The sequence below is a fragment of the Aedes albopictus genome, chromosome 2, assembly GCF_035046485.1.
Source record: "Aedes albopictus strain Foshan chromosome 2, AalbF5, whole genome shotgun sequence".
Lineage (NCBI taxonomy): Eukaryota > Metazoa > Arthropoda > Insecta > Diptera > Culicidae > Aedes > Aedes albopictus.
The window spans coordinates 222,546,988-222,568,871 of record NC_085137.1 but is presented as its reverse complement, the minus strand read 5'-3'; the positions used below and the strand labels follow the sequence as shown (position 1 = coordinate 222,568,871).

At 38.3% G+C, this 21,884-nt stretch overlaps 1 protein-coding gene across 4 annotated transcripts in view; it reads left to right on the top strand.

Annotated features, from left to right (window-relative positions):
* The window catches only part of LOC109433059 (serine-rich adhesin for platelets), a 42,420-nt gene that overhangs the window by 5,307 nt on the left and 15,229 nt on the right, over positions 1–21,884 (top strand). Inside the window, exons 1-2 of one of the 4 annotated variants that reach the window (XM_062851190.1) lie at positions 16,927–17,979; positions 18,049–18,491. The exons of 2 other annotated variants lie outside the window; for them this stretch is intronic. In XM_062851190.1, the coding sequence (XP_062707174.1) occupies positions 18,211–18,491 (281 nt within the window). In that variant the 5' untranslated portion in view covers positions 16,927–17,979; positions 18,049–18,210. Of the gene's footprint in view, positions 1–16,926; positions 18,492–21,884 lie in introns of those variants that run through there. One more of the 4 variants, XM_019709439.3, reaches the window with a different exon arrangement.

The window sequence follows — 21,884 nt, the reverse complement described above, 5'->3', positions numbered from 1 at the left end:
TACTGAAATGAGTAGTATAAAATAGAAATTATGATACTGAATTACTTAAAAATACTTTAATGTTCTATTAGTATGTATGATCATTTTATGGCATTATTTTGTCGTTCCATGCAGACAAATAAGTGAAGTTGTTTTGCACAAGACACGATCACAAGGTTAACGACGTTAGATTATTCGATCTACATTTTAATTACAAAGTAATTTCTTTTTGTTTGTGACAAAGTGCATCTGCATACCACTATCACGACGCTTATCATTTGAGGTAAAACTAAAATGCATTCACAATACTATACCTCAAGTGGAGTGACTGGTTTGATCAGGTTCAGTACTCATAAAAAATATGAATGATCTGTGGGCGAATGGGCGAAACCAAGGCGGAAAAACATGTGGCAAAGGCTGTGCTGCGATTTAACCAAGCTGGCACACCTATCGGGACCAATTTGCCCAACTGGCGAAGGGCAATATCCCGACAGATCAGGTCAATATGTTTTGTATTTGTATTTATTAGATTTGACGTAAGCCTGGCAGTTACAAACTATTTTTCAGGTCAAGGAAAGTACCTTATAATATAGAGTATTACATTACAATATTGCCGGGAGGAATCCTCTGGTACGACGAGCGGCATCAATAATAGTAGTTTACGCAACAAGGTGCAGAATGACGATTTTTTACAGCACGAGTTGTACATTTATCCAAGGAGGTTTGCGAGTCTGATAATTACGACGAGTGCTGTAAAAATCGAGTTCTGCACCGAGTTGCGTACAACGTTTTTTGCAAGTTCATAAATTACCGCTTTAGGATGGTTTTTAACAAAACTTTTGCATCAAACTGCACACTGATGATCATAACGTCGTTTAAGAATGTTTAAGAAAATCTGATCATTGCAGGTTATACTGTGCAGTTGTCACGATTTTTCAAAACTGCGTGCAGAAAGAATCAAGAAGTTGATCAAAACTGAAAACAGTGCTGTAATGGTTCATTACGCAACGCATATCAGTGCTGTAATGAACCATTACAGCACTGTTAGTTTGGTGTGGGAAAGTAGGCCTGTTTCTGTCAGATTTGCGTGAGGTAAAACAGCCTATTACGATGAGAAATTGCAAAAAATATTTTTACCCAGAGGAACATAAAACAGTCCAAATACAAATCTGAAATCTCAAACTTTTCCCCTTTAAATGAAAGTTTCAGTAGCATAATCAAATCGAAGTCGCACATGCGAAGTCAATTTGAATCAATGTTTTGTATTGCGCATCATCAACCCTTTCCTTCCCACGACTTTGAACGACTATTTCTATACCATAAAAGCGTTTCCAAAAAAAAAAAGTACTTGAACAAAAATTGTTCCAAATTCGCCAAATTTTTCGAAATTAGCGAAAAAGTTTTTAGTTGCAAATCAATAGTTTCTTGATGGTTTATCAAAAGTTCCACTTTAAAGATACAAATCAACAAGAAAAATTACGTGAACAACAGATCACGATCACAAAAGATGATTGCAATCATTCAAACTTCACAATTTGCTCAAATTATGGTAGAAATAAATCATTTTCCTTAACTTTTCGGCCTCCTTGCACCCTGTTTCGCCATAGTGTACCAGTTATGACAAACCCCATAAGGAATGCATGTAAATAGTGCGAAGTGGAACCCAAATTAACAAATGTGTCCATAACTGGTACATGGTTTCTATCATTGGCACACGCCGTAAAAAATACTAAAAGTAGTTTTGGCTCCAGTTTTATATTTTTCCTGTAAAGTATGAAGACTTATCAATCATTTGACTTATTGTTTACATTCGTCGATCTTCTTCTTATTTTTGTAGAAATAGTTTTTCTTAGGTGGTGCGATAACTGGTACAGGCACCCTAATTGGGTTTTTAAATTTTGAAAAATGTATTCATTTTTTGATTTTTTTATTGGCTGGTTATTCATTTTTTGATTTCATACGAAAGAGCACCTTTTTCTGAGTCACTATGATCAAGGATGGAAGAAAATCACTTCTAACGATAAATGACACACGATACGAACAATCAAAGGTAGCCGTTGCTCATGCGGTAGCATGATGCGACACCCTCGCGCTGTGCCCGCATCACAGAACAATCAATGCATCTGATGCACGCTTTATCGCGTGATCTATCGTTATCGGATCATGTTACAAGTCGCGATAAACTTTATTCATCACGATTAATGCCACTTGTGCACCCGGAACCCGAATTCATGACCAGGAATAAAACACTCATATATATCGTAAAGATTCAGCAAAAAAATGCACAAAAAGTGATTGATAATCGAAATTTATCATTTCGGCTTCATGATAACGATCGCATCGCGGCCGCACATGCCGAGCGATTCATTATTCGCGGAGCATGGTTTGTTATGAATGCTTGACGACAAAATTCTATCGTTGTTGCTATGATCGCGCGATGCCTTCCAACCGCGACACATTTGGGATCCTATCATGATCACTAGATTTCCATCCTTGACTATGATTTTTTTCTCAGATTTTTAGAACTTTATTTTCATACCTAAAATCAATTTGAAAGAGATTATTCGAAATCACATTTTGACAGCTGGGCAACTGTTTGACAGCTCCGCCCAGTACAAAATGCAACGAGGGGTGATTCGACAAATCGCTCCCATACAAACATCAACTTAATTTTTAAATAGGTTCCCGGGCACCAAAATGCATGAAAATTTGAATTTCAGCTCAGTTTGGCAGCCAGATTCAGAATATGGAATTAACTCAACACCGCTAAAGAAGCCAATTCCGTTTGTCTCGAGTTCGTCAAAAATCGATGGTGCCCTAGAGCAACCATGGAAAGTAGAATGTTAAGTTGGATAGCCCACACCAATATGAAAAAAAAAATCGAAAAATATCAAACCTTACCTCTCCTGCATTAGTTGTTCTGGACTCCCAGAAGCTACATTTAAAATTTGAGTAAAATAGGTTAAATGTAGAGCGCTCAACGAGCTTGAAGTTTGTATGGAAAAACTTGGCCAAATGTACATTATCCGCCATAAATATTGCAACACTCACACAATGTGATCATTTAGGTCTTTAAGACACAACATAATTGGTTCTAGATTTGCCCCATTTTTCCTCCTTATTTTGGGTAATACATTCACGTGCTGCAATACCGAGTACGTATTGCAATGATTCTATATTACTGACGGATAGCGTATGTACAGGGCATAGACAAAATGATCGGGACAGGCAAAATTTTCACTTTCCAAAAAATGTTCAACTAGCTGTAACTTTTCGAAAAGTGCATCGAATATTCTCAAATTTTTACTGTAAGTTCATCAACTAGTTGTGTACCAGTGGTTCAAATTTGAGAAAGATCGGGTCATTTTTCACGAAGTTATAAAGATTCTTGAAGAAGGTAAAATTATCCGATAGCCAACTTTGAGCTATTATATCTCCGGATTTAATGAACCGATTGCAATGAAATTTTGACCATTGTTAACTCTGGAAAACATTTGACTTAACTTGACTTGCTCAAACAGCATCTATTTAGGCAAGGAATCAGAATACCCACGCTTTTTGCATCATTCCATTGTAGAAACGGAGAATTGACCTTCTCACCATACAAAAATTCAGCTCATTACTACAAATCTAGTACTACACCGAACGTGCCCCATTGCAATGAGATCCAAATAAATAAGGGCTTGGATACTCTACTTATTCTCAAAGTGCTATTTAAGCAGCCCATACATTTTGGATGTGCCGGCCATGTCCTTATAGTTAGCTGGGAAGGGAAAGGAATGTTAGAGTGTGATGGTTGTTGCTACTAAAGACCGAGAGCACTCTGCATCCCCACAACCTGCACGGATTGGTATTAGTTAAACGGAAAGGATGGGAGATCTGAGAGTCACCGTTGGGTCGGTGATGCGATCCATGGACAGGGGGTGACACATTCTACGGGCCCTGTATCATCAATGCTCATTTTTAAAAGTTTATTTTTGGCATATTTCACATTTTTATACAATCTACATTACTCTTGTCGTCCAAAAACGTATTCAACATGGTATTAATGTAACAATACATATTTATTGAATAACGATTAAGATTAACTAGAACATCGTGATTTTAAGGCATTTAGGCACACCTTTCATCAAAGCTGCAGTATTTTTAACACCAACGCACTGATTTTTCAAAATCATTCCATCATTGCCAGATGATCCTAATGATCCTATGTAGCGTTTTAAGCATTCAATTGTTAATTGTTATACTTTACAACTCTGAAGTAGTGGCTGGTCAAAGTATAGCTTTTTTAAACATTGTAACGTCACGAAAACCTTCATGAAATTTATTCAAATACAAAACGTGTTCCAAATATGAATTTTTTATGGTCTTGTACTCCAGAATGTCTTTTAAAAGAGACTAAGATAAAATAAATCGGTTCACTGACGCCTGAGTTTCACCTGGTTAAAGTTTGCGTTGTTACGTCACGAAAAAAGTTCTGTGGAAAACAAAAAAAAACAAATCTTTCTGACTTAGTTCTATATTCAAAACTATTTCCTTCTCGTTGTGTATAAGCTCTTCTTAGGGTATCATTCATAAATTGCATACCATTAGGGCCCGTTCATAAACTACGTAAACTCTTGAGGGCCGAGGAAAGTGGCGTTTGGCTATAAAAATTCCAAAAATTGTGTAAATTGTTATTTTACTGCGATCATGAAAAATGGAATGGAAAAATGGAAAAAGGAAATCCTCCAGTTATTCCTTCAGAAATTCCTCCAGGGATACCTCCAACAAATTTTCTGACCACTTCCATGTCAGTTCAATACCCCAACGTGCGACTTCATGATTTTTCAAAACAAGTCCAGGGGCCGTCATTATATTTCAGTTCAAATACCCAATAGCAGGTCTAAAGAAATTTGGCCGAGTGGACATGCGAATGTAGGGGAAATTGTGTATTTTCGGCAGTTTTGTTCTCTTCGTCATGGGTTTTTTTTTTCGAAAGCTGTTGAACCCAGAATTCCCAACTTCCCAACCAAGCTGAATTATACGTCCAAGTTTCAGGTAATTTGGACGACAAAAACCCCTCATGACGAAGAGAACAAACCTGCCGATAATACCCATCGTCACCCTAGTTGAAAAAAACTGATGGTCCTTATATATATCTGCTGATGTGCGGGAGGAATAAACATCTAAATATGCATCCGACCTTAGAAGACTTAGCTCACAGCAGTATCTACCAAAGTTGGGACTTAACGCTAGAAAGACAATGATGTACCTTCATACCATATGGTATATCTTTTGTTGACCAGGTATCAATACCAGTTATACAGCACTCCTGTAGATGGATCGTTTTTGCACTTCAAGATTTTTCAAAATAAGGGCAGAAAAGGATCTGTTGAGAATTATTGGCCCAGTGAAAACCAGTTTCTTAGAAGGTTAGAACATGAACTTTTCACTGGTGAACTGGTGGAAAGGTTTCTTAGCAAATCCTTTTCTTATTTTTCAGATATTCCTATTGAACACGTAAACGAACGCTTCCTCGAATTATCAATGTACTAAAAAAATCATTTTTCAGCATGATTCTATAAAAGAATGATGGATGAAATTTCTCTGTCATCTAAGAACAAAACTCCTCATAAATCAAACTTAGTTTTTTGCATTTTATTTTCAAGATTTTTGGGAAAGGTTCTTTTTTTTTGTCTCATTTCAAGGTGTTTGTTTATGTTTTATACGGGAAAACATGTTGTACAAATGTTAAGTTGCACGATTAGTTTCTTATGGTTTGAACATAAAAATCTACCACAATTGTGACAAACAACAGATGTTTTTCTGTCCTTATTCCTCGGACAAAAAAAGCAGCGCTTGACCTTCAGGATCCTTACTTCTCCTGTCTCAACGCTTTCGCAGTCACTGCAACGGTAGAATTTTCTCACCTTACAATGTGTGCTGCAAACCGCTGATTTGCACTTTGCACAAACCAGTAAACCCATGTCTTCATCACACGATTCACAAGTTGCTGTGGGCTTAGATGTTGGTCCATACAATGCGTCAAAGTTTTCTATGAACGTGTTCATCAGATCAACGATATCCGTATGCATTCCAAAGGATTGCTGCTTTCGTGCGGAATCTTAGGAGAACTTACTGGAGATATCCCTAGAGGAATTTTATGGGAAATTCCGTGGAACTATTCCTGGGAGAATTCCTGGAGGAATCCCTGAATGAATTCCTGGAAGAATCTCTAGAAGAATTCGTGGAGGAATCCCACGAAAAGTTTTTGAAGAAATTCCCACAGCAAAAATTCCTGGAGGAATTCCTTGAGGTATCTCTAGAGGAATAATTGGAGGAATCTCTAGAGGAATTCCTGGAGGAATCTCTAGAGGAATTCCTGGACGAATCCCTGTAGGAAATTTTATAAGAATCCCTGCTGAAATTTCCAGAGGAATCCTGGAAGAGTTCTTGTAGGAATTACTGGAGGAATCCTTTAAGAAATTACGGAAGGAATCCCTTGAGGAATTCCTGGAGAAATCCAAGGAGCAATTTCTGAGGGTATTCCAGGAGTAGTTTCTGCAGAACATCCCAGAAGGTACTAAAGAAATCGCTGAAATTCCTGAGGAACTCCTGAAGGATTTCTAAAAAGAGTTCGTAGAGGGCTCTTGGAGGAATCCCTGCAGCAGTTTCTGAAGAAATCCCTGGTGGAGTTCCTGAAGAAACCCCAGGAGGAATCTCAGAAGCAATCCCAAGAGGAATTCTTAAGGTCCTAAACAGTACCTGGAGGAAGTCTTGGATTAATTCCTGGAAGTTTCTAGAAGTGTTCTTGGGGGAATTTTTAAAATATATCTCTGAAATTGTTCCTGAAACAATCTCAGAAGAGATTCCCGGGTTAATCTCTGGAGGAATTATTGAAGGAATTTCTGAAGAAACCACATGGGGAATTCCGGAAGCATTCCCTTAGGGAATCTCAGGAGAGCTTTCTTAGCAAATTCCTGCAAGATTTTTTTCCCGGGATAAAATATCTGAAGAAATCTGTGTCTGCGGTAATTTCTGGACGAATTATCGACGGAATACTTGGATGGACTAAAGGGATTTTGTACAAAATTTCTAAGTAATTCCTGGATTAATTTTTGAATAATCTCTAGATGAAAATTCTGGAAGACATTTCTGTAGAAATACTTTGAATAATTCCAGATGGAATTTTTGGAGCAGTCTCTAGCGGAATTCTGGAAGGAGTATATGGAGAAATTCCTGAAGAAATCTCTGAAGGAATTCCTACAGAAATACATAAAAAGATCTCTGGAGAAATTCCTTGAACTCTTTGAAACTTTTCAAATTGAATAATTATAACGTTTCACAGATTACATTTTAGAACTGATGTATATTCCTTTTGTACATCTGCAATTCTATCTAAAGACCAACATTAGTTTTTTCAGCCATTTGTCATTCGGCTGTTCGGTCTGGATCAGCATATTGCATTTGATGATGGCTAAAGCGTAGTAAGCCGAAACGCGGTACGCAAATCAAATACACATGCGACTTCACCGATAAAAGCCAATCGAACCAAATAATAGTAAAGGTCCATGATGATTATCCAGACACATTCCAGCGTAACGGGACACCGCGAGGAACTAACTTTCGTGAACAAATGACGTCTGCAATCGAATATAATGTTCATGACCATATGGTTTAACAGGTTTTATAACAAGCTTAGTTCCTGATGCAATACTTGTTCTATGGAGTTTTGGTTCCAATTTACTTTATATAACATGTTACATTTCGTAACGGGACACAACGCAGAAATCTTCTTTTTAAAATTTTCAAACTGAAATGCGTATATCAGCTCTGTTATGATGTTTTGAATAATAGAGTCTTCTAGACATTTCTTCTTTGGATTGATGTGAACAATATTGGCGAAGTGAGTTTTACTGAGAAATGTATAGTTTTGGAAATATTCTTGATTTAGTTTTGGGAGCGCAGCGTTACGCTCGCGTGAAAACAGTGTTTTCCAAATGGTGTCCCGTTACCAGGGATGGGAACGCCCACTTGCAACGAGTTACATTCACTTGCTTTTTTCTCAGCTCAGAAGCGTGCAATCAAGAAACGATGTATGGGCGACTTTTACCTTGTGATTTCGTCTAAAACTTTGCCGAATTGAGTAGGGGTCGCACACGAATCCCAAGGTCGTGACAGAGCTGTGAAAGCGACTCCCCACGAGTTGAGTGTAATTTACATTCACCTCGTGGAGAGTTGTCTTCGCAGCTCCCTCTCGACTTCGGTATGCTTTTGCGACCCCTACTTTATTCGGCAAAGTTTTAGACAAAATCACAAGGTGAAAGTCGTCCATACATCGGTTCTTGATTGCACGCTTCTGAGTTGAGAAAACTGCAAGTGAGTGTAACTCTTTCCAAGTGAGTGTTCCCATCCTTGCCCGTTACGGCTAAAAACATCTAGTTGTAGATCAAATGCTTTGCTAGATAGAATGTTGGTGTCTTCGGCAATGTTTTTCAGACAGATGGTAGCTGTCCAGCGGGACACAAATAGGCTTTCAAACCCGCTCTTGCCCTATGGTGGCCATCGGAATGGGCCCTGGGGAACCTGTTTCGAGGTTTATTAAACCTTCACGTATCCGATCCCCGACGACTCATTTTCAAAATGCTGGCATTTCGACAATTTTCATCCGATTTTTTTTTAAGTCGCCCTCATTTGATCATTAATTGGTGCTAGTTTATTATACTCAAGTGTCCATGCAATACCCGGGACCATTCCGACGATATTCCGGATTGTGCTGGGGTCAGGGGGTTGTCAAAATGGCTAAAAGAGATTATTTCGTGTGTTGTTGTGTTTGGACCATCGATTTTCAGCGAAATTTTTGTTGCGAACAGTGAAACACAACTGCTATGCAGATTTGAATAAGTTGGCCCATCCAGATCCTCGTGAAAGGTTCCGCGGGGCCTCATTGAGGACACTTCTGGATTTCAACCTAAACATGCCGTGCGACATATCAATCTTCATGATTTCGAATGACTGAGTCAGAAACGATATACCTACTAGAATATGTATCAACTAATATGGCTACCCCGGAAGATATAGCACAGGTTCCACGGGGGTGTCATTGAAGACATTTCTGGTTTGCAACCAAAACATGCCGAGCGACGTATCAATCTTCATGATTTCGAAATAATGGGATAGAAAAAAAATACTTAAGTATGTATGTAACACCTGGAGCAGGTTCCGCGGGGGCCTCTGAAACACAGAGGCAAAACAGAACTCTTCCCCACCCCCTGACCAGAGTACAATCCGGAATATTTTGGAATGGTTCTGGATACTACATGGCCACTTGAGTGTAATAAATAAGCACCAATTTATGATCGATCGAGGGCGACTTCACAAAAAAATCGGATGAAAGTTGACGAAATGCCAGCATTTTGAAAATGAGTTATCGGAGGCGGGTACGTGAAGTTTAATTGAATCTCCAAAACTATGGTTGTGCGACGTATCTATCTTTGCGGTTTGTCCATATTCTACATTATAATGATCCGAAGAAGATTCAATGATATCTATAGTACATTCTTCCAACACAGTCTTTTCAAGCATATGTTGCATGTTGCTTTAAACCTTTTAAGGTGATTTATCTTTTATACTATGTTATTTTTGGGGAAACGTTGAACTCGACGTTTGGTTGAAATTGAAGATTACAATGTTGTTTTTTGAATGGATGGGATTATTGGGGCTTTCCGTTGATATTTAGCTAACGACAACCAGTAATGATACAAACAAACGGATTTGGAGAAGAAAAAAAGGTTGACAATCAAAACGACAAGAAAGAGGTCGCTAGACTTCGTAATGCATTTTGCATTTTTACGGTGATTAATGGGGTAAACAAGGAATGCCAACCATCACTTTCGGGATCTTCAAGTTATGAACGTTCTGTGATTCTATAAACCTTTTTATACATCATGGTGGTAATCCATAGGCAAGTTAATAAGGCCATAGCATCTAAAGAGTATGCTGTCACCACAAAACTTAATAAAATATCACTTGTTAAACTGATTCACCAGAATACCTGCCCTTTGTTTACGTAGTTTTCGTAGAGAGCTGAGAAGTGGGTTTTGTTCCAGTAGGGGCGTTACACCAAGAATGATAATGAAAATATATACACCCTATAATATCATTTCATCATGGGTACAGATTTTTGGTTAAATATTTGATCAAACCAAACTTCTTTATTCACTTATGAATGTCTTTAAAATTTCCGTAACGGGACACCATGTCTACGTACCCATTGTAACGCCTAAGATAACGCGTCGATCAAGGCAACCCATGTGTTGGAAGAAAGGTCTCCACGAGTACTAAGAGAATCCTGAAAATTATTTTTCTTAAGTTCGTAATAAATTCGTTATTACAACGAATGTGCTATTTTCGTAACGGGACACCATTAAAATGCGGCTATTGCAAAAAGTGCTTAAAACATATCAAAACCCATTTTTATGAAAAATTTTCTTTTGGGTGTATAAAAGATACATTATTATCCTACATTAACAAAAAAATAGGTAAAATGTTTTCGAACTTTAACATGCAAGCAGGCATACTTGAAAATTATCAATGAAAAATTTCATTTTTATTACATAAAATGCTATTACTTCACCTAGCTATTTAAATACGTTACCTGTCAAATTTTAAGTAAAACAAATGGTTTTCCTTAGATTGAATCTAGCTTTTTTCATATGCTGGAAAGCTTGGGGCAAAACAATTACTTTGAAATTTCACACCCTTGGCGTAGAAGTGCGTGGAATGTGTCTCCATTCGAACAAATGGATTTCAACCATCAGTCTTTGAGTCGGTATAAAAGTGACCATTTTCACCAAAGAGCAAGGTTCCAGGAACATCCCGGAACGTGTTGAATGTGGCCAAAAATCCGCGAAATGACTTCCTTTGATCTTGTTTTGTAAAATCATGAAGATTGATATGTCATGTGCTGAAGTTTTGAAGAGGCATAAAAGTGGCAGTTTTCACGGAAGGACCAGGTTCTCGGAACACCCCGGAATGCGTTCAACGTGGCCAAAAATTCGCGAAATGGCTTCCTTTGATCTTTTTTTTTTGCAAAATCATGAAGATTGATTTGCCGCATGCTGGGATTCAAAAGAGACATAAAAGTGGCCATTTTCACGAAAGGACCAGGTTCCCGGAACATTCCGAAACGTGTCCAATGTGGTCGAATATCCGCGAAATGACTTCCTTCGATATTGTTTTGCAAAATCATGAAAATTGGTATGCCGCACGCTAAGGTTTAGAAGAGACATAAAATTGGCCATTCTCACGGAAGGACCAGATTCTCGGAACATCCCGGAACGTGTCCAAAAATCCGCGAAATGGCTTCCTTTGATCTTGTTTTGCAAAATCATGAAGATTGATATGTCGCATGCTGGGGTTTTGAAGAGACACATAAGTGGCCATTTTCACGGAAGAACCGGGTTCCCGGAACATCCCGGAACGAGTCCAATGTGGTAAAAAATCCGCGAAATGGCTTCCTTCGATCTTGTTTTGCAAAATCATGAAGATTGATATGTCGCATGCTGAGTTTTAGGAACCCAACGAAAGTGTCCCCTTGCCTGGCCAAAAACATACCCCAGTACGTCCCGGAATAACTCTGGAACCAAATGGCCAATTTGAAATTTTGGTTTACGTTTCAAAACTAGAGATCTGACCGGTTCTTTTGGGACGTCGATGATCAAAATCGGTCCAGAAATAACGAAGTTATGATTTTTCCAGTCTGATCCTGAATACGCAAATCGTACGTTCAGATTATAAGAAGCCAATTTTCGTCTATCAGTAACCTTGGTTGAGATATTTTGATATAGGGGTAGGCGGGGCATTATGGACACCCGGGGCAGAATGGACACCCTCAATATTTTGAAATATGCGAACTTTTTTGAACTTTCAATGAATGGAGAATATAGTCCATTTGTCTAAAACGTAGTTTCAGGAAAGAAACATTCGAAATTAAAATTATACTTGATTTTACACGAAAAAGTTGCATCTTCTGTTTTTTGTTCATGGAGATTATAATTTTCACACCATCTAAAATAAGATTTAGTGATTAATTTATTGCAGGCCGATTAAAACCTCATATTTCTAGAACACTTGCAAGTTGTTTTGCTGTATCTACATGCTTAACATGTTTATATTTTCTTCTTTATCATATCAAAAATCAAGTTTGAAAATATCTTCTGCTGCCGGGGCAAAATGGACACTCACCTTTTTGAAAGAAGCGGCAAGGGAAAAATATAACCTAAATCACAAACCAACCAAATTCTTCGATTTCAGTATATTTTCGGTTAAATGTTCACTATAGTAGGCAGAGGGTGAAACAAATTGGTCAAAAAACGACAGCAGTGGAAAATAGTTGTTCTAGGCACAGCTGTACATGCCGACAAAAACGAAGCTTTATCCAAAACACCCTGAATTTAAATTAACTGAACAAAAATGAACTACTTCGGCGTATTATTCATCCATAATAGTTGTTTTGCAATGAAATGACTCTATAGGTGTAAATAATGTACGAAATTCGTAAAAGTCTCATGGTGTCCGTATTGCCCCATGGGGGTGTCCATTCTGCCCCGTATGCTTGAAGACGGTCATGAAAAACTAACATTTTTCATAACATTTTTTGACGTGGATAAATCATTTTTCTTCGTGAGCATTATTATGCAATAGATGCTAAATAGACTTTAAAAGGATACATGTATCAAAAAACTAAACTTTTTTGACATCTTGGCAGGTAAAGTTGGCAAAAACCTTAGGGTGTCCATAATGCCCCGCCTACCCCTACTGAATCTGCATGTCAAACTGAGCCGAAATCCAAATTTTCATGAATTTGGAGCCTGGGAACCTATTTAAACATCAAATTGAAGTTTGTATGGGAGCAATTTGATGAATCACCCCTCGTCGCAGTTTGTACTAGGCGGAGCTGTCAAACAGTTGCCTAGCTGTCAAAAGGTGATGTCAAAAAATCTTTTTGAAATTGATTTAAGGTGCCAACATTAAGTGTTAAAAATCTGGAAAAAATCATAGTGGTTTAGAAAAAGGTGCTCTTTTGTATAAGATCAAAAAATCAATACATTTTTCAAAATTTAAAAACCCAATCACTTTGGGAAATCCTAAATAGAATTCCTCCGGCGATTCCTCCTGGACTTCCTTCGGGGATTCCTCCTGGACTTCCTTCATAGATTCCTCCCGAAATCTTTCTGGGAATGTTTCTGATATTTTGCCGTGAGTTTTTCCTTACATTCCTTCGGGGTTTCTCTCTGGAATTATTTTGTAATTACTCTTTTTTTCTGTTCGGGTTAGCCACTGCGACCAGTATTTAGATCTTTTGTGGCAATACCCGTATTCTTAGTATTTAGTGCATGTCGTACTACTTCATTGTCATTAAGAGGCAATGGAGTATCAATTTCTGTACAGTTCTTGTTTTGTTACCTCAGGGATTAAAGAAATCGAATGCGATGAAAAGGTTCCGTTTTCATAGAGATTTAAAACCTAGTGAAAGTGCGCCCCTAATCAAACACAATCAATATGATTTCTGAGAAAAACAAAACGATGGTACTGATATTTATCCATTCATCGGAACTCTAGCCCCATCCATGTCATGCTTCTAGCTTTGTCCCAGGACAACAAAGAAAAACCCGGAACTTTAGGCTAGTTGCAAAACTATGTCAAATTAGAGAATATGTTCTGCAATAAGAATTTATGAGTCCTTGAATTGTCAGAACTAAACAGTCCTTAATAAGTTAGTACGCAATAAGATACGTAAAGCATGTTTGTTTTCCTAACATCAAGTGTAGTCTCGGGTGGGCAAAGTCCGAGTTTTTAACAATCAGCAAGGCAAAATAAATGCAATTTTAGAAACTGCCCAGCTTGACAAAGTGGATGTCACTAGGGTTCGGTTTGGTAGATCTTTCATCAACACAAAAAGGTGATCTACCTACGTTACATGCTCCGTTAAAGATCGAGCATCTTTTAAACCCCCTCAACCATTCATCCCTCAGCACGGATAGCCTGACACCTTGGATTGGGGTTTCCTGTTTGGTGGACTTTTACCCCCGGAACAGGTGGTCCGTAGTGTTTTTCTTAGCCAATTGAGACAACCGCTACCGACACTACACAGCTATCTAGGCTGATCAGGAAAATAAGTTAACATTGATGGTTAACTTCTAAATCCGGCAGTAATTCCTCTTAGAATGCCTTCAGAGATTTCTCCAGGATTCCCTTCGAGGATTCCTCATGGAAATCCTCCAGGAGTCCTCCTGATATTCTGTCGTGGATTCTCCAGATATTCCTTCGGGGTTTCCTTCTGAAATTCATTTCATGATTTCTCCCATGGGGATTCCTCTTGAAATTTCTTCAAAACTCATTCAGGAATTCCCCCTGGATTCCTCCTGGAATTCCGGTTTGTATTCCTTCTGGACTTCCTTTAGGGGTTCCTTCTGGACTTCTTTCGGGGATTTCTCCTGAATTTTCTTCGGGGATTTTTCCTGGATTTTTTTTTTTGAGATTTCTCCTTGAATTCTTTGGAGAATTTCTCCTAGAGTTCCTTCGGGGATTTCTCCAGGAATTCCTTCGGGGTTTCTTTCGAAAATTCCCCCGAAATTTTTGAGGGCTGGTCGGGCTCGTTTGGAAGTAAACCATCAATGTTAACTTCTTTTCCCGATCAGCCTAAATAGGTTTTCTCAATTGGCGAAGAATAACACTACGGATCGCCTGATCCAGTGGTAAGAGTCCACTAAACAGGTGACCCCTAATTTATGGTGTTATGCGGCTTTATGCTTACCGTGCCAAGGAATGAATGGTTAGGGGGGTCTAATAAAAACCTAACCACAAACGGAGCCTGTGGAGAATTAAGGCGTCCTCCACAGTATTATGCCCTTACTGCGCTAATCGGAGCAAAGGTGCAGTGGACCTTGTGTTTCTCCGAGATAATCAGTTGTACTTCTTAAGTCTTAAATTTGAGGCTAAATAAGGGCAAGATTATTCAAATGTTGTAAATTAGCTTAGGGGGCATCCATTAAGTACGTCACGCTCAGAGGGGGGAGGGGGGGTTTTGAAAAGTGTGACAAGCAATGCACTAGGTATACGTAAAACCCGTACGAAGGGGGGAGGGGGGGTTGAAAATTCCCAAATTTGGCGTGACGTACTAAATGGATGCCCCCACCTTACTACCTATATGGGTTCGCTTAATGCGTTTTCGCCATTGGCGTTTTTCAATTGACACCGATTTGGTTTGTCGTTGATGTTTCCTTTTTGTGGTGTGATTGTGATGAGTGTAATCCTGTCTAGTTTGGGTAGTGGCTACGGCTAGGAAACCTCATATCAATTTTCAGCGTAAAAAGCGTGCGTAGCCCAAGTGGCTCTACTTTAAAAAGTTCATTTTCGTAGGATAATTTCTGTATAGGTTACCTTATGAACCCAGTTTTGCATCTTTCGTTATAAATGAATTGTCGTGCCTAGAGCATGCTATATTTTAGAATAACATTACCAGAATGTTTCAACCTTACTTTATGGATGCCTTCAAGCAAGGTCTTGTTTTCAGCATCTTTTCGCTGATATTTGGCAGTATTGCTACGATGATTATATCATCTGAAGTAGCTCAAACATTAATTTGAGATGCTTCAGTTTGATGGAATACTTAGGTAGTACAGTTCATGGATAACTTAACACAGAATTGCACCTAACCCAACTCTGCATAAGCAGAATTTGTCATGAGTTGACTGATTGGCATGTCTCGGATGAGGAGTCGCCATTTGACTTTCTTTTCACTTTTGAGTGTTCCTTCGCAAACTTTGCGTATTCAGGTGTCCCTGCTCTACAAACTAGGGAACCTATACTAGTTGATAGCGACCATATTTTATGGATAACTCGATTGTGGTATATTATAACTATTGCTTTGAAAGAAGCTTGTCTTTCTGAGGTCTGTGTGGACCGCATGAGGTATTTCCGAACGAAACTCTGATCTGTTCAAGTTCAAAATATCTTCGGATAAACCAGTCTTTTGTATAGCTACAAATCTCTAGCTTCTGCCTCGAGGATTGGAGCTATAGAACTGGGCACTAAAAAGCTCTGCTTACATCAAATCTCCAGGAGCAAATGGGGTTTTGTCCTATGTTTCTCCAAAATGATTTGAGTATTTCAAACATGTAGTTTTCTATTGGGTATTTTCATAGCGTGAAATTACTCCATAGTTTTTTCCCGAAAGGGTGCGTGCGTTGTATAAAGTAGGAATAAGTTCCAGATTTATTCGGTTACCTCGTTCTTTCTGAAATGCTTGAAACGCGTTGATTATTACATCTGTGATGTTCGTCTGGCTAACATGCCTATTCATGTGAACTCACATGCTTCCCAATTTGGGATGTCCACAGTGACTCTTTTACACAAAGTTGTATACGTTTTCAAGAAAACATTCGCTCAAACGTAGTTTCTGCTTGGGTGATTTCTTGAATATTGAGGATGCTTTCGATGACGTGCCTTTCAATGTCACATTGAAAGTCGCGTGACGTTACAAGCTACTTCCAATGAGCTAAAGGCTCTATTTACGCTTATGCGTTTTACAGTTCCTTTTCAGGGCACTGATTACACCCATTGTGGTATGGGCTATGAGCTCTCGTTGCGCTTATGCGTTCATTCCCTTTTCTAGGGCACCCCTTCCTTTCATCACTTTTCCCTTTCTTAATCCCATTCCATCCCTTGTCCCTTTCTTCCTCAGGTAAATGATGAAATAGGCTTATATGTATGGCGATGGCACAAATGTCCCAAATGGAGGATAACGTGCCTCTGGAGCCGGTCTTCTGATACCTGATGGGGATTCCTCTTGAAATTTCTTCGGGTTTCCTTTTGAAAATCCTTCGGAGATTCTTTACAAAACTCATTCAGGAATTCCCCCTGGAATTCCTGCAGGGATTTCTCCTATATTTTTTTTCGGGGATTTATCCTGGAATATGTATTGATTTTTCAGAAATTCTTTTGACATTATAGGATTTGTTACTCACGTCATTAGCAAAAGTTGTTTTAAAGTGATCAATTTGACCCCGGTTTACGGCATGCAGAATCTCGAGGGAGTAAACCTGTAGAAAATCGATTGTAAGTTTTAGTTGAGCTTTGAAAAATAAAACAACGAGCTTGTATCCACAGAAATTTAATGGATTTTGTTCCACCAAAAATGATTAAAAAGAATGGTCACCTAATCGACACATCGTCGCTGATACCGTATACGACAAGCGACGTTGTGATAAACATGATAGAACTGCTGTGGGTTACAATCTTTTTGTATGCCTCTAAGAAACACTTTATCAATCTTTAATTTTCTAACTTTTCCGTTGCCGACTAGTATTATCAAACCAGTTTTTTGGTCGGATACGGTAAATTGTATAGATCGTCAAGTAATTTTTTTTTACTCTACTGTCTTAAGTAAAGTCCATATAAGCAGAGTTTGTATATAAGTACAGACTGCTTAAAAAGCCTTTAAGAAGACAGTATAGACCAATAAAAAAAATCCTGAATATCTTCCGGACTTTCGCCAACTCTCAAATCAAAAGAAGTTTTCCAAAAGGTTTACGTCCATTAATATTTTTTTATGTCGTGGGGGGCTGACACGCACACCATTTCGCGAGCGCGCGGTTGCCTTTGTCATATGAATTCACTATATGTAGTAAAAAAAAACAGCGGATCCAGAGTAGAGTAAAAAAAACCGCGAGACAGCCGCTATAGCGCCACCACAGCACTAAAGCAACAACCAGCATAGTAGTAGCAGTAGCAAAAGCAGCAGCAACAACAACAACACAACAACCACAGCAGTAGTGACTAGCAAGCGGCAAAAAAACTATATGACATGACTCTCGGCCTCAAACTCATCAACGATCAACCAAGGAGGAACCTTTCCACATCGCGCAATGAATGGATGGAACAAACGGGACGGGAAAATCTTCTTTTCGTACCGTTGTTGTGTTATACCCTTTTTATGAGATACGCAGAAATGAGGTGAGACTGTGAGATAGGCTGACCAGTGAGTCGTGAGAAATGGCATTGCCTATCATATTTTATTTGTAGGTATACGAGTGTTGCGTTGCCGCCCGCTTTGGGAATAGAGTAGCAACCCACAGTAATGGGATTGGATAGTAATAATGTTGGGTGGTTTGTGTTGGTGTCCAAAGCAGCCAGAAGGTCGGCTGATTGCACGCATTGGTCGTGAGTTGAGCTACCCCTTGACCGATGATCGGTGGAAGAGGACTTTGTCCACTATCAAACCCATTAGAGTGGTTAACGTATGAAACAAAAATCCCTCAAGCATCAATCGCGTCAAAAATACGACAGATGAAAACATACTGGTCAAGGCAAACAATCCGATCGCTCTTACTCAAATATGTTGGGATTGGGAGCTCGCCATTGTCCCGCTTCCTGCGCTTCATCGTCGTCATCTACATCACCCACCGTCTGTCCATTTGTATACACACACCATGTCTACGGGCTGGCTGGTGTTGGTGGTTCCTCCGGTAAGAATGTTCCAATGGTTTAGTGCGATTCATGAATGTACTATGGGAGACACTTTTTAATCAAACCAAGCGGGAAGTTCGAGTTGCGTAAACTTTTTCGTTCAAGTATTGCAAAACATAAAGGCTCAAGCAATTGTCTTCATTTTTCGGAAAACAAAAAGCAGTTTTTTTCGCTGAAAATCAAAACAATGGTCATGGAAATGTAGGGTCTTGCAGCATTTGGGCAGGTGTACCTATTTTGGGCACTTGCCGCTATAACTAAGTCAATTTCAAACCAATAGGGCACGATCGGTGAAGTACTAGATTTGTAGTAATGAGTTGTATGGTGAGAACGTGAGTTCTCCGTTTTTGCAAGGAAATCGTGCAAAAAGCGTGGGTAGTATGATTCCTTGCCTAATTTGATGCTGTTTGAGCAAACGTTTGGATAACTATGTTGTTTATGTTGCAAGAAATGGAGAAAACAACAACACTGTTGTCCAAAGTTCTGCTCAAACAGCATCGAATTAGGCAAGGAATCATACTACCCACGCATTTTGCACCATATCATTGCAGAAGCGGAGAATTGACCTTCTCACCATACAAAGATTCAGCTCATTACTACAAATCTAGTACTTCACCGATCTGTCTTATAACCAGCCACTACAGCATGGGAAATCGAATAAATCTCCTAAATTTCATTTACGAGTTCACGTTTACTTCTCAAATTGCATATGCTAAAGGAAACCGTAACAAAACAGCACTTAGCAAAATGGTTTTTCATCACCGTTCAATTTTTAGTCCGCACGATTAATTTATTGTAATTTTTATTAAAAATGTTAATCGGTTAGTTTACACATTCCACAAACGCTCTGTGGTTCTCTAACGTTTGATTTCACTGCTGCAGACTGCACCAAAAGCTTCCAAATTTAATAAAAAAAAACTTTTTCCTTCGGCGTAATGTAAATAAACATGTTTTCTTCGTCAAAGGAAGGATGCAAGTAAATGTGTGCGTATTTATGCGTATGAAACACATTACAGGTTATCACGCCTAGGACCTGGGATTGAATCTCACTCCCGACAAACTCGCAAATGTGAGTTCTTTTTTCGGAAGGAAAGTAAAGCGTGGGTCCCGTGATGAACTAGCCTAGGGCTAAAAATCTCGTTAATACATATATAAAAAAATATTACAGGTATATCTCGATTTAGTAAACCCTCGATTTTATGTGCTTTGATTTTATGTACATTTTACCCTGATTTTGTGTACATTTTACCTTGATTTTATGTACATATTTTAATGATAAAACTTTTAATATCCAATAGGAGGCAATCAGTGAAGTACTAGATTGAAAGTAGTGAGCTGGATTTTTGTATGGCGAGATGATCAATTCTCCATTTTTGCAATGAAATGGTGCAAACAGCGTGGGTTATATGATTTATTGACTAATTTGATGCTGTTTGAGCAAAAGTTTGGATAACTGTGTTGTTGAAGTTGCAGGAAAAAATAATACAACAACACAGTTATTCAAACTTTTACTCAAATAGCATCAAATTAGTCAATGAATCATATAACCCACGCTGTTTGCACCATTTCATTGCAAAAATGGAGAATTGATCATCTCGCCATACAAAAATCCAGCTCACTACTTTCAATCTAGTACTTCACTGATTGCCTCCTATTAGCTTAAAACTTGCAGTTTGTATTATGATTACTTTTAATGCAGGGGTTTTCAGCCTTTTGACACGCAACGCACTTTATATCTATAAATTGTTTTGTGGAGCACCCTCAAGGAGAAACATCAGAGAATGTAAATATGGCTGCCACAATGGCCGACTTGGACCCCTAATCACGTTTTCAAGAACATCATTCTTGAAAATTCGTAAACAAATGCGTTCGATTTGGAAAAAAAACTGTATCTTTTTTACAAGTGAACAAAGCCAAGATAAACTAGTGTGGCTTCGTCCGATTTGTGCATCTAAAGTTTGTATGCAAAATTGTAATGGGATTTATTGATGTTTCATTTACCGTAATGTCATACTTCCTTTTCTGACTTCATTTTTTTATAAATATCTCTCGCTTTGTCGATGATCAAGATGAGCAGAGTATATTGGGTGATTCTCTGGCGATATTTTTTACAGATCCCTTAGCAATGATAACATTTTTGGCGCATGCATGCAAACTGCCCATTCGCCAGATTTTTCCTCAAAATTTTCTAACAAACTACTTTCAAGATTTCGTATGACTTCCTCGCCGAGAAGTGTAATATATTCCAGATATTATTGATAGATGTATTATACTATCTTGGCGTGTACTCAACCGATTGAATTTCAAAATTTGTAGCAAAGTCCATGAAAAGGTCATTGTAATGCATCGGTAGATTACTGTCAAGATGTGTGATAAAATATTTCCAGTGCTGTCATGGTAAAATCAGAGCTAGTTAGTCAAAGTTCCCCGATTTGACCGTTCCCTTGTATGAATTCCTGGAGGAATCTCTGAAAAAAAAACTGCTGGAATAACTGATGAAAAAAATCCATGAATAACTTTCCTTGAATTTCTTAAGTAATTCTAGGAATACCTATTGAAGAAGTCTCTAAAGATATTCCCGAAAGTATTGCTGAAGCAGTTTCTGAACAAATCTAAATAAATTTCTGAAAAAAGGAGTATTTCAAGAATCCGTTGATAGATTTTCTGAAAAACTTCCAGCAATTACGTAAGAATCTCTGAAAGATTCTGGTGATAAATTTATGAAGGAATCCTTGGAGGATTTCCAAGACGGAATAAATGTATGAAGGGATCCTTGGAGCAATTTGTAGAAGAGAAATGTCTTGAATTTCCGTAATAATTTCTTGTAGGATTTCTAAAGCTATTTTTGGAGAAATTTTTTTAAGAAGGTTCTGAGAAAACTTGATTACTGAGATTCTTAATGTATCCGTGAAACATTATCTAAAAAACCATGAAGTATTTTGGAGAAAGTTCATGAAACGTTTTCTAGAAAAATGCTTTGAAAAAAAATCTGGAGGAAATAAAACAAAGTATTTTCTAAAGGAATCTATGATCCATGCAACATTTTTGGAAGCTATGTAATACTTTCTTGGAGTTCCTGGAGACATTTCTGGAGGACATTCTGAAGTCTAAAGGAAACCCTAGAAGATATTGTGAAAGAATTTCTGATTGAATTACTTTAGGATTTCCTGGATGTTTTTTCAAATAAATCTACAACGAGTTCCCAAAGAAATCTCTGAAAGAATTTCTTTAAGAATCCCTGGGAGATTTTTTTTCAGGAACCCGTGAATGAATTTTTTAACGAATCCTAGGATGGATTTCAGCAAGGCTCCTTGAAAGTGTTATCGAAAAATCTGTGGAAGTTTTTTTTAATTAATCCTTGGAAAAAATTGTAAGGAAATCTCTGGAAGAAA